Source organism: Mizuhopecten yessoensis, unplaced genomic scaffold (assembly GCF_002113885.1).
Source record: "Mizuhopecten yessoensis strain PY_sf001 unplaced genomic scaffold, ASM211388v2 scaffold716133, whole genome shotgun sequence".
NCBI classification, from domain to species: Eukaryota; Metazoa; Mollusca; class Bivalvia; order Pectinida; family Pectinidae; genus Mizuhopecten; species Mizuhopecten yessoensis.
Genome location: NW_018479964.1, coordinates 187,924 through 202,348, shown reverse-complemented (window position 1 = coordinate 202,348; position 14,425 = coordinate 187,924). Strand labels below are relative to the sequence as shown.

The window sequence follows — 14,425 nt, the reverse complement described above, 5'->3', positions numbered from 1 at the left end:
TAAATGTATGACCTTGAATCATATTCAAGGTCACAAGGAGCAAATATGTTCAAAATATTTCAACAACTTGTTCTGAATAACCAAAAGGCTCAGGATGTTGATATTTAGTCAGTAGCATATGCTGGGATCAAGGACTACTTTGTTTGTTAAAGTGAATGACTTTGACTTATATTCAAGGTCACAGGGGTCAAATTTGTTTAAAATCTTTAAACAACCTCTTCTGAATAACCATGGGTCCCAGGATGTTGATACTTTGCAAGTTGCATCCTGAGATGAAAGGCTATACAATGTGTTCAACATAATGACTTTGTTCGACTTTTAATCATAAATACTGATATTTTGCCTGTAGCTTGATTTTAGATCACTTTTAAGGTTACAAGTGCGAGTTTTATACCAGGTGAGCGATGCAGGCCCATTGGGCCTCTTGTTTCCTTTAAACAACTTCTTCTGAAGAACGGACAGGCCTAGAGTCATGATATTTGGCTGAAAGCTTTGTTGGTAGGAGCCTGACAAAGTTTAAGAACGAAAATGACCTTGACCTACTTTCAAGATCAAATATGTCAAAAACTTCAAACGACTTCTTTTGAAGAACTAAAAGGTATAGAATCTTTATATTTGGCTGATGGCTTCCTGGGATGGAGCCCAACAAAGTTTGAGAATGTAAATGACCTTGACTTACTTTCAAGGTAACATCAGTCAAATAAGTCAAACGTTAAAAACAAGTTCTTCTGAAGAACTGGAAGTAATATAATCTTGCAATTTGGCTGGCATCTTCCTTGGATGGAGCCCAACAAAGTTTGGTAACGAAACCGACCTAGACCTACTTTCAAGGTCACAGGGGTAAAATGTGTCAAACACTTAAAACGACTTCTGATGAAGAACTGAAAGGTATATAATCTTTATATTTGGCTGGTGGCTTCCTGGGATAGACCCCGGCAAAGTTTGAGAACGAAAATGACCTTGACCTACTTTCAAGGTCACAGGAGTGAGATATGTCTAATGCTTAAAACGACTTCTTCTGAAGAAATGAAAGGTATAGAAGCTAAATATTTGGCTGGTAACTTCCTTGGAAGGAGCGCAACAAAGTTTGAGAATGAAAATGACTTTGACCTACTTTCAAGGTCACAGGGGTCCAATATGTCAAACTCTTTAATTGACCTCTTATGATGAACTAAAAGGTATAGAATCTTCATATTTGGCTGATGGTTTCCTGAGATAGAGCCCAGCAAAGTTCGAGAATGAAAATGACCTTAACCTTCTTTCAAGGTCACAGGGGTCAAATATGTCAAAAACATCAAATTACTTCTTCTGAAGAACTGAAAGGTATAGAATCTTCATATTAGGCTGATGGCTTCCTGGTTCATTTGAATGACCTTGACCTGACCCACTTTCATTGTTACATTTAGTCAAATAAATATGTATGAACATTTAAATGACCTAATCTCAATAAACAAAATGTCTAGGGTGATGGTATTTTGCCAGTTGCATGCTGAGATGAAGGGCAATACAGTTTGTTCAACCTAATTACCTTGTTCGACTTTGAAGGTGACAGGGGTCAACTGTGTTTAAATCTTTTAACATGTTCTTTTGAATGACATAGTTGTAAATACTGATATTTTGCCTATAGCTTTATTTTAGATCACTTTTAAGGTTACAAGTGTGAGATTAAATCTAGGTGAGCGATGCAGGCCCATTGGGCATCATGTTATAGTTAAAGTTGCCGTCCTGCTGACCTTCTTCTCTCGTGATATCTCGTGATATTCGCTTATATGCATAATAACAACGTAAATATGGCTTCAACCCTGCGCCTGATGAGATCAGTATAATAGCACGAGAAGCTTCTCCCGACTGCTACTCATTTCACCAGGCGCAGGGTTGATTTATAAATAATTATCGCATATCTTCTTAATAACATTTATAATCTATCTCTAACTTGTATTATAGCTTCTTTAAAGCTGCTGTTTAGTGACAAGCCGTAAAAAGCCGTAAATATTACCAAAAATAAACAGTGTAAAATTTCAATGTCTCATCAATTAAATCCGTTGCGATCCTTTCTATTCCACATTTCACGGATATGTACACTAATTATCACTCTTTAGATAATAGTTGATTAAACTAAAAAATTAAATAATTTTCCAAGTAAATTTTCCAAACACTTCTTTGACTGCGTTTTTTGTTCCTATTCCGATTAAAGGTATCGGAATGCCCGGTGTATGTTAACCGTGTATAAGAAGACATCGATTATGTTTCTATTAATAGAATCGTGATCTATAACCTTCAGAATTATGTCACTCAAGTTAAAACGTTTGTCTGATCAGTCTGTCGGCGTATACTCGTAAACATAGATTTAACAGACGAACCAAGGTAAGACTAATAGACACATTGTCTGTAACGTTTGTCTGGCACTATACTTTAAATATACATGTACTTATACTCTGTTTTGCTGGTAGTGTGGTTTTGCTTATGTGACGTTACGTGTTTTAAGAGTTCTCGATACATGCACATGTAAATAGTACATAAAACAAATGGCATACCTGTTACAGTATACATACATACCATGACAGGTACCATTTAAAGCACAAGTATCATTGTTATCTGCATAACACACACTATTTGTAGCTGTATATGTAAGGGCTCTTCCTCTTTCGGTTCAAGTTTAACATTTGTTATAATATGAATTTACTCTTTACTGTCATGAACGTTCAACCCATAAACACTCTGTTGTCGGCACAAGCTATAGCAGGTAAGATATACATAATATAATCAATACTGTGACGCTCACTTGTATGTAACTATTGCCCATTGATAGCAGTATTGTATTAGATTTGTCCCTATATATATAGACACTTCTGTTATTCGATGTTAAGTTTCCGAACCTATCTAAATCATGGCCTATCATTTGCTGAGTCATTTCGGGCTATAATAATTTCTGTTCTGATATATGGACCACAATGAAGGTTGTTTAATTGAATATTTTAATGGTGTTCTTGAAGATGGGGGAAAGGTCACCATCTTCCGCAAAATGACTGCTGCAGACTGGCTTCTGATGAGTAATGTATATGCATTGTCCAATACCCCTATGTAAAAATGTGCAATGTCGCTACGAACACTACTGCGATCTGCGTTGATTTTTATTTGACAACATTTCCGTACGGTAATTCCAGACAAGACATCTGAGAACAATATATGTCGAATGCTGAACTCTTTAGGCAATGGCAAAATCAAAGTGTACGTGTCAAATTGCAAGGAAGTTCCAATGTTTGTTTACTTGGGCGGAGGTGAATGTACAAAACTTGGAGTTGTCGAAATAAACAATCGTGACGGCAGGGTACGTGACAGATATTACGATGTAACCATGTACTTTGGGTACACTGAACTGGGAGTGATGGTTACAGATAGGGAAACAAAACAAGAAGTCGAGGCAACGCTTAGATTGCTTGGATGACAACGGTGTAGAAACCGCCCAGTTCTCACAATATCGTGACACGTTAATACGGCGATAGCCGAGGACATCAATTGTGAAAAATAAGGTATTGGCAGCTAGTTAAAGAGTCCACAGCTACGTTTCTGATATACATATAGCTGTAATTATAAGCAGGTCAAAGTTCAAAGATAATTGTGGCATCACGTTCAATCTGTCTATCACAACGGAAGTTTTATTTATGTGAATATAGCTCCATGGTTTATTCATAAAAATAACCACGTCAAAACAATGTATGAACATTTCGCCTTTTACAGATAAACAGAGTACTTGTTTCCTTAATTTGAAAGATGCTTTTGATTTAGTCCGGATACAACACAAGTGATTTAAAATTCATTGTTTTTTGTAATTTTCATACTAGATCAGACTTCATCCCATGGTTCTTTGTGCTTTGTACGGGTTTCGGGCGTCGATACACCATTTAATATACATTTTAATAGCTGGCTACAGATACAAAAATTCCAATGAAGATTAGTAGAAGTAAGATCTTTTTGCGTGTTGAAACTGCATAGGTTCATGTAGCCACATATATTGATATTGAGATAGATCTCTTGATAATGCTCAACAGTGTACAATGTAAAATATAAATCGTTTATCTTACGTTCGTATCGAAAACCAAAGAAACTGTATCACGCGAGAGGAACCCCCAAACTAGCTCAAACTTTACTGCCAAAAACACAACATAACGGTAATAAAGCATAATGACAAAATGACGTTTTTGTACTTGAGTGCAAACCCATTAGTAAATAAATAACTGATTACCTATGTCTACATATATGTCTATTTCAATGCTTTTACATTAGGAGATCACCCCTGGTTTAAGAGTTGGCTGCTTCTTGAAAAACGATCGCTAGCACAAACCAACCCATCGTCAAGACTCAAGGGTTTCAATGTCTTTATTACTCATCGACATACTCTGCTCCGTTAGATTTTCTTCAGACGTAATTAATGTCTCATTGTCAGGAACAATAGATGCAGAAATATCAGAAGTTTCCAAAACCATAACGTATATTAACTTAGGTATACCATAGCAGTGTGTAGTATACATTTATAACATCACAAACCTCTACACTAACATTACTGACTTTCTTTAATAACAGAAGATTTCATGACCATGAGGAGAGGTCCAACACCAATACATATTATAATAGTAAAATGCCATCATTTAACTCATCCAGCTTCAGAAACTATCCAATACTGTACACTTCAGACTGTGTCTTGGATTCTAGTTCTTAGTCGAAAATGTCATTTAGTACTGTGTATATATATCAAATGGTGTATAATTATGTAAGTCCACTTCATCAAATCGATGCCTCCATTAATGTTGTTTACATTGAAAAGCATTACAAAAATATTACCACATTTTTAACGGGAAAGTTTCCTTTGATTTCATTACAACAAATATATACTTCTGTTTAGGCATATTTTTTTTATTTTTTTTCAATGTTTTTATGTGTTTATCCCTGAATCAATATCGGCCATTAATACAGTTTCTGCTATAGGAAATGTTGTTCTTTGGCTTATTTAGCAGAGCGTCAAACATGTAAGACACATGTCCTGGTGTCGGTACCACAATGCTTTATGAAACGCCACTGTTGTAGATGCCAGATTCACTAAACACACCATGCACACTAGAAAGTTATCTGTAACCCATATTTAAGCATGATAACCTTATGAATGCAATCTAATTACTGTCGCTTTTCATGATAATTTCTTCTGGACAAATGAAATTTATTTACTTATGCTGGCATGAACATCTAGTTACATAACGTAATCGCTGTATATAGCCCACCACTCCTTTGATAATTACTACTAAGTTCCGTTGATTTGTACTGTAAATATACTGTAAAGATGAGGTTATCGCTGTGTGGAATTACTCGTGCGGCATATTTTTAAAAAACTTCGCGCGAAATAGATATATATTTCAAAACCACTGGCATTGGGATAAAACTCCACAATGTGTCCAGCACGTGTTCTTATCCCGTTTACCGTGTTCTACGTTATGTTCTATTACATGTTTCTTTAAACATTTTAATTCGTTGTTTCGTTTCTGATCATGAGAAAATAGATAAATCTATATATTACGTTATTTTAATTATTTGATTATCATTGAAATGCTTCGTTAGACGGTTTTGATATACACACTTTACTAATAAGTTTGTTTGTAATAAATCGATTCTTCTCGATATCTAAATTTTAAAGTTCATAAACTAAGGAATTGTACGCACATCACCTCCTGTTGTAACAGAGGTTTAGAGGAATTATGTTGTCCAACTTGTCATCACCCAGCATCACCGATGAGTCCTAGAAGGACGAAACAGCGTTATGATGCAGTGTCAGTAATTTTTGGCAAATATGCAATGGCACGTTTGTGTAAGATGTATCTTTCAATAACAAAATGTTGAACCTGGCCTTCCAAACACTACTTGGGTAATAATTGTATAAATCATTGTACAGAACCCGTGACATGAAGTAGTGGATTGGAGGTTAAAACTATTAACCAAGACATGATCTCTTACGTAGATAGTCAAAAGAAGTTAAAATGTATGTAAATATCATGCTGAAAACAGGAAAATGTACTTTTTAACTAAGCGTCGTTTTTGTATACTAGGTACAATGGGATTGTATGATGAATGTAAAACTCAATTAGTTGCTCCTATTAATTTGATAATAGATACACTATGCCAAAAATTAAATCGCTGTACCATACAGCTGCCTCGTCTGTTTAGGGCCAAACAAATGACAATCGAACTACTGTACACTGAAACAGGAAGTGTTTAAGTCCCCTAATTATCACACCGACCACATGTATAAGCTTGAACACTTCCTTAGATTCATATTTTGAAAATTGTTACATATAGGTTTACGGTTGCATTAGCGAAATGTAACTCACTCTACTAACCTTGAATAACAGAAATGATGATTAATTTCATTGTACCATATCCTACCAAAGCTATTTACCACGGGACGATACTTTCTTTATTATTGACACCTTTCCACAACATTGTCTATATGTTGAAACAGTATGTGTTGTATGGGTTAGAACACACAGATAAGATTTCTATTAATAGAAACTTGATCTATAACCTTAACATTACGTCACAAAAGTTAAAAAATCATTTGTCGGTGTGTATCTGTACACAAATGCACAGTCTAGCAGAAGCTGAAAGGTAAGGATAACTTCAGTCATTGGTTAATATATGTGATTCCACTGTTAGCCAGCTTGATCTTGTATGTCTAAAGCTAGACGAATATAACTGGAAGCACGGTTTTGCATGCTACTCGATACACGCCTATGTACACGGTTTTTACTATGGTAGACCAACTTAAAATGTAATACCCTACGAGGGGTTGCATAGGAACGAGTGATATCTTATATAAAACAGAAATATTTGTTATTCATGTTATATCATTGTCTATATGTTGAAACAGTATGTGTTGTCTGGGTTAGAACACACAGATAAGATTTATATTATCATTTTTATATAATTTGGTATATGAATGTATATATGGTCGAAGGCGGATTGCAATATGTTACCATAAGTATTTGGGCCGGGTGTGATAATTTTAATATAATGTATTTCTCCAAGAAATATATATCTCTATCGTCCTTAATCGAGTAATGTACGTCTATGAACTATGAATCACAAGGGGGTTATCGACCAATGGACCTCAAAGGAGTCAATCAATCTATGAACTACAAAGAGTTATTGGCCTCTAGACCACAATGGGTCTGTAGAATGAGTTTGTAGAAAACATATCTTTTAAAAGTACACTACATACCAGTTTGACACGTACACTGCAAATAGCTGTTATCTGTAGATGATAACATACAAGTGAGTTGTAGCTATATATAGAAGGGCACTTCCTCCTTCGGTTATAGTAGTTATATATGCACCATTTGCTGTAATGTTTGACTAACTCACATTGTTTGTTACTCGTTTGTAGTTATATGATATCAGGTTCGCAGGTCACTCGGCCCAAATACTTATGGTAACATATTGCAATCCGCCTTCGACCATATATAAATTCATATAAAAAAGTTTAACACAGATTGTACTGTCAAATAATTCGCAAAGGAATGCATCCTTATAACAAATGTCTTCGCGAATGCCTGTCCCTATTTTTTTGTACACAACTATTTCTGCATTAAAGGTAAGATTTCCCTAGGTGTTTCTTACACAAGTAACTTCGACACATATTAAATGCTGTTTTCTTGGATAGCATATATATATATATCCTTTCCCGGAATGTTTAATACAGTCTGTGGTACATATACTTTTTTATGTCTTGTAGCAATATAGTTATACTAGTAGAGGCAACGCATAACCAAAATTCAAAGGCTTAAATATATCTCTCCACCACAGGATTTTCTCATTATATAATGATGACGTCTGTTTGATTGGTTCTAGACATCATCAATCGCAAGTCAGATACACAGTGGTACATATGTCCGGCAGATAACTAAGTAGAAAGTATCCGAGATAAAAACCGGTTAATCAAAATATTACTCTATTGCTAGCCCGAGTTTCCTCTGGCCCTGACACCAGACATCTTTCTGTCAAAATGTCTAAGTCTGGTGTCAGAGCCAGAGGACACTCGGGCTACTTTATTGCGGCATTTACTTTTATCTTTTGTAATAAAAGCATTACGCTGATATCACAGGAATAATGTATAATGTATGCGGGATGACAAGTAACAGTTCTCAGAAGTATAATGACTTTTTATTATATTATGAGAAAAAAATAAAGATACAAGGAAATACTTGAATCGACACAGTAACCCTTAAATTTCGAAGATGGAGTTTACGTTGCCTATGTAAATGTACATGTCACCGTCGCGCTACCTATACTTACATACATGTACTTCCATCACGTTTGTTAATTTCCATCACCAGTTTGTGAATGGAGAAAGATTGTCGTTGCTAACCTGTACTTTAACGAAAGGTTATTATCGTCTATTCCAGCTTCCAAGAAATTTACTATTGCCTTTCTGTAGAAAGTTGGATATAGCTGATAGGCTATCTGGTCCCGGGTTCGTTCTTTTATTATTGTGGAGTTTTTTCATTTTCTTTCTACCACAAGACAGGGTATTAAGTTAATATTGTTTTCGGGTCTTTGCTAGCACTGTCGTACACATATCATTGGTGGTATATAGTTGAAACTACGCAAATTCAACTACAGGATATTTCTGAAGCGACTTTCACAGGGTCAATGTTGCAAAAAGCAACCATTATAAGCACGATGACTCTATGTAGGCGTACTGTATTATTTATATTCTAATACATGTAAGAAATAAATCCGGTGAACGATTGTTTATAGAAATGTCGGAGAGCCGAGATTACCTGGCAGTCGTCGCCATTGATTTGGGTACCTCCTACTCGGGGTATGCCTTCCAAACTAGAGCCGATTGCATCGACCATCCAACGCGGATACATGCTCCACACTGGTACTTTGGCGAAACACAACTTGTCATGAACAAGACAATCTCATCTATCCTCTTCAACCCACAAGGAGAGTTCGATTCATTTGGATATGAGGCAGAGCGAAAATTCGCTGATTTGTTAACTGACGATGGCGAAACCGAACAAGAATCTGACGTTACAAATATCTATACTCGGGACAAAGAACAGGGCGATGCTAACAAATGGTACTTCCTCAGGCATTTCAAAATGCAACTCTACAAAGAAGAGGTAATGACCTTTTGTTTTTATTAATTTTAAATACATTGTGAGATGCCATAACGTTTGACATGAATAGATTACAATTGGTGGTTTTCTTTCATGAATATAATACCTCATCGCCACAAATACCTGAATTGTTACTAACAAAATGACATTGAGGTTAAAATGCCCAGTTAACTGATTGAATTATTAAGTTAGACAGTGCTTTCATTTGAAAATAAACCATATTTACCCTCTGCTTATAAATATGATTTCATCCTCAGTCATTCCTCACTGTCGGGTTATGAAGCAACTGATCGACGAGTGTTTATTGTACAGCGCAAAATCACAATAACTGTATCTTTGTTTTTATTAGAATATCTCCCAACGAATGAATGTCTTGGATTATTTTGAAAAAAGGATCAAAGCAATAAACGTATTTTCCGCGGCTATCCAATTTCTGAGAGAGAGAGCTTTGGCAGAATTCAAAAACGCGTTTGGTGACATATTAGGGCAGACCGATGTCCAGTGGGTGTTGACAGTGCCAGCCATATGGGGTGATAAGGCCAAACAGTTTATGAGAATGGCTGCAGAGAAGGTAATTATCAGATCTGATTTGTTTTAAAGATAAATATTTAAACTACAATCAACTTCTTCGAATATCTATATTTTGGTATACATAGTGACAGAAGCCTCGGTCTGGACAAAAAATCTTGGTCCTCGGGTTGAGATTTCTCTATCTTACACAACCAGTAGCGATAGATTCTATTAGTAAATATCTGATATGGAGGTCTGATATCGTAAGGTCTATAATATGTATTGAAAACAAACACTTGCTGGGCTGAAGCATCGATCAATCAACAAATACCGAATAAAACATTCAATAAGTTATAAGGTGAACATTTAAGCTGTCTCAGTTTCCTACACGTGTACATTTGAGATATGTCCGCGAACAAGTTTATAGTGTACACATTACATACACATGGTCTTAACAATTATACTAAAATGTTTATATTGTACACATTACATACACATGGTCTTAACAATTGGACTAAAATGTTTATATTGTACACATTAGATACACATGGTCTTATCAATTGTAATAAAATGTTTATATTGTACACATTACATACACATGGTCTTAACAATTATACTAAAATGTTTAGTTTGTTTCCATTAGGCTGGAATACCTCATGCACAGCTAATGTTGGCTTTAGAACCAGAAGTAGCTGCATTTTTTTGTAAAGACCACGAACAGAAGTGTGTTACAAACTCAAATTCCACTTCATTGACGGTGAAACCGTTTGACGAGGGATGTTCATTTCTGGTCGTTGATTGTGGAGGTACGTAGATTTGAATTAATAGCCGTTTAAATTGTCAAATGCTAATAGATAATGTTTTAACGAAAGTCATAAAAAACATGTAATTGAAAATATTTGCAAAGTTTTCCTTCCTCCAATTCCTTAACTGGTTTTCCTTACTCAACTTATAAATAGTGATAACACTAGATAGATGAAAGAAAAACGGATGAGATATGGCATCAACATAATAATCTCAAAACAACAAATCTCAGTTATTAGTATTCTATTCACACGCCAAAACAACTGATCATAATGTAACGATATACGATTGACAAGAAATACTTTAAGATTGGAGTTAAGTATATATGAAGCGACAGAATATCTAAAACTAAATATTAAATTTAATTCTATCAATAGGAGGAACAGTGGATATGACAACATTCCGTATTGAGAACGGTGCTATGAAGGAACTTCAGCAAGCTAGCGGAGGCGATGTGGGGGGCGAGAAAGTCAATCAGGCTTTCTTTGATATCTGGATCGACGTTCTTGGAGAGGAGAACATGGCGGAAATACAATCAAAATATCCATCGGAGATTTTAGATTTTCTGAACTCGTTTCAGTTACTCAAACAACAAGTCAATGCAAAAAAGTCATCAGTATCCATATCCCTTCCCCAATGCATATTAGAGAATATTTCACAAGGTTCAATATTGCTGGACAAATACAAAATAAATATTAAGAGAGGAAAAGCAATTATTCCCTCCTCTGTGATGTGGAAACTCTTTGAGGATCCAGTAAGGAAAATCGTACAGCATGTTGAAAGCCAACTACACGACCTACGAGCTAAGGAAGTGACCAACATTCTGATGGTCGGAGGATTTTCTCAGTGTAGCTTATTGCATGACAGGCTCGTTGAGGGATTTAAAACACATCGCGTCATCAGGCCTTTGGAATGTAACCTTGCAGTGTTGAAAGGAGCGGTTATGTACGGCTCCAAGCCCAATACTATTTGCGAACGAATCACTCGTTTTTCCTACGGTATCAGTTCGAGCCTACCCTTCGATCAAGCAAAATACGAGGCCGAAGAATGCAAAAAACATCAAAATATCGTTGATGGACAGGTGAGGTTGGAAGACGTGTTTAGCACTTTTGTCAAATATGGTGAGCCAGTTACACCGGGCATGAAATCCGAGACAAAAACATGTCGAGTCCTGAACTCTTGTGGTCACGACATAGTTGAGGTGTACGTATCAGATAGCGCGAAAGTGCCAATGTTTGTTAACAAGGGCATGGATGGGTGTACAAAACTCGGAGTTGTTGAGATAAACAGTCGTGGCGGCGAGGTGCGTGACAGATATTACGATGTCACCATGTACTTTGGGTACACGGAACTGAGAGTGACGGCTACAGACAAGGAAACAAGTCAAGAAGTCGAGGCAACGCTTAAATTGATATGATAAAACAGGTGTTGGAAGATCCCTGCTTTACGATAGGTTGACGTGTTGATATTGGAATTGCTGACGACATCAACTTTGAAAAAAGTCGATTCCGCAATAAGCATCAGTTCCCAACGTTTACAATGTACCTGTACCTTTAATTATAAGGTCAAAGTACAAAGACAGTTGTGGTATTCTGGCCAATATATCTTTTCTTGCATAATTGGTGTACTTTGGAGACGACTTTCTATCGAAAGTTTGATTTGTGTGAATAAAGCTCCTTGGTTGTTCATAAAAGTTTACAGTGGCGTAATATCGGAAGGAAAGGTGAAATGGCCGATAAAATGAATGACCAAGGTCAACAGTCTTGGTGATGTATTTTGTACAACAGTGATGTATTCCAACACATTTTATTCATAACAGCTAACGATATTTTTTAACATCAAAACAAAGTATAAGCATTTGAAATTTTGCCTCCTACAGATAAACATTGTTTTCGTGAATCAAAAGAGTCTGTAACAGGAGAGGTTTAAAATTAATGTGGTTGCTATTTTCATACTAGATTACAATTTATTACATACTTACTAATAAATACGTTTTTTTTGTATATGCGATACGACATGATTACTCTAACCCATATCAGCCCTCGCCATATCACACCCCAAAAGCCGTATCAGCCCGCAAAACCTGTATCACACCCCTTTTGGATTATTTTCGTTTTTCAATGTTTCAAAAGAAAAATAGATCATAAAATAGTAGCTTTTTTTTAGTAAGTATGTAATAAACAGAATAAAACATGCCTTTTTCCATATCACACCCAGTATCAACCCTCGACCAATATCAGCCCTCTGGCCTTCGGCCCTCGGGCTGATATTGCAGTCTCAGGTTGATACTGGGTGTGATATGGAAAAAGGCATGTTTTATTCTCTATTTATCCCACAGTTCATTGCGCTATATTGAGGTTTTGGGTCGGCATCACACAACTTAATATATATTTTGATAGATGGCTACCGATAGACATTCAAAACAATCATATGAAGATTACCGGGTAAGTAAGTAAAAATAAGGTAAACTACATAGGTTCACCGAGGACACATATATATATTGAAATCGCAATGGATATCACTTCGAAAGCACCTGGAAAATTATGATGATACTTCGGGAATGTACCCGAAGTATGTTGTCCTTGCATGAGTGGTCATTGTACAAAACTTGCACCGAAGTGCTAACGAGAATTAAACACAAAAGTAAAAGTATGTGCACACAACAATGGGGCATTACTTGTAATTTTATGTTTCAAATTAATTTGATGATTATTGCACAGTACAATGTGCATCTCCATCGATCTCGAATGACGTAGAATTGCTTGATACTGCTGTTATATTTTATGAGAGATGACATGCACAAGATAAGGCTAGATGTGATGTTATGACAAAAATGATTTCCAATTTGCGAGCCTGGCGCCATCCTCAAATGGTACGAGTTGCAATATAGGGGCGCTACTACAAGCCTATCTTCCCTTCGTATCGTAAATCAAAGAAACGGTATTATCAATCAAGGTACAAACAATATATGCTTATGTCTGCACTATATGAGTCAAATGACACGAGAGGAAACGTTGCTGTCCAACAACATCACATAATGGTAAAAAACAAGAGGCCCAATGGGCCTTAACGGTCACCTGATATATTTATACAGAGAGGTGATTTTGTTTTTAACACGAACAGAAATATTATTCAGTGACAAAAAAACAATAAAACCACCTTATTCAATATCTAGCATACAGATTTAAGACTAAAAAGTATTTGAAACTAGCACCTCTGATTCTAAACAAGGAAAATGAAGAAATTTTAGCACACCGACTCCTTTGGGCCCCGGCCTACAGCCCTTGGGGGTAGGGCTGGCTCAAAATTTTCAAATATCAAACTGTCGACTCATGGTTATAATTCCAATCAAGTTATTAACATGTCATATTCAAAGTATCATTTGCCATTATCAACCATAATATATTTTGCCCCCCCCCCCCCCTTCCCCAGGGGGTAAACGTGAGACCCTAGGGTCATAAACCTTAAGACCCTTCCATCTATGAAGAGTGTTTGATTCTACCATATCTGGGTCTTTGAGAAGATTTTTTTTTGAAATTTCAGTCAATTCAACCCTTTTTGGCCCCACCCATCAGCCCTGGGGGGTCAGTCAGGGCTTAAATGTGCATACCATCAAACTGCTATCCAATACTGATAATGCTAACCAAAATTGAATTACTTCCAATGAAAATTAAACAAATATTGGTCCAAAATGTGATTTCCCTATATAAACTATAGTAAAGTTTACCCCCTCCCCAGGGGGAAACGTGATACCCAAGGGTCATGAAATTCACAATTTTGGTAGAGCACCTTAAGACCCTTCCATCTATGAAGAGTATTTGATTCTACCATATCTGGGTCTTGAGAAGAAGATTTTTGAAATTTTAGTCAATTTGACCCTTTTTGGCCCCGCCCCTCAGGCCCCTGGGGGCCGGAGACCAAACCGGCAACTATTTTTGTTA

At 36.3% G+C, this 14,425-nt stretch overlaps 1 protein-coding gene across 3 annotated transcripts; it reads left to right on the top strand.

Moving 5' to 3' along the window:
* Positions 1 to 2,281: 2,281 nt before the first annotated feature.
* On the top strand, positions 2,282 to 12,508 carry LOC110441793 (heat shock 70 kDa protein 12A-like). Of its 3 annotated transcripts, none has more exons than XM_021485047.1 (5): positions 2,282 to 2,364; positions 8,803 to 9,173; positions 9,520 to 9,741; positions 10,324 to 10,486; positions 10,862 to 12,508. In XM_021485047.1, the coding sequence occupies exons 2-5, from the start codon at positions 8,805 to 8,807 to the stop codon at positions 11,899 to 11,901; spliced, it is 1,794 nt and encodes a 597-aa protein (XP_021340722.1). In that variant the 5' UTR covers positions 2,282 to 2,364; positions 8,803 to 8,804; the 3' UTR covers positions 11,902 to 12,508. The 3 variants fall into 3 exon arrangements, with proteins under 3 accessions (XP_021340722.1, XP_021340720.1, XP_021340721.1); XM_021485045.1 differs by lacking the exon at positions 2,282 to 2,364 and adding an exon at positions 2,661 to 2,743; XM_021485046.1 differs by lacking the exon at positions 2,282 to 2,364 and adding an exon at positions 6,584 to 6,651.
* Positions 12,509 to 14,425: the final 1,917 nt, after the last annotated feature.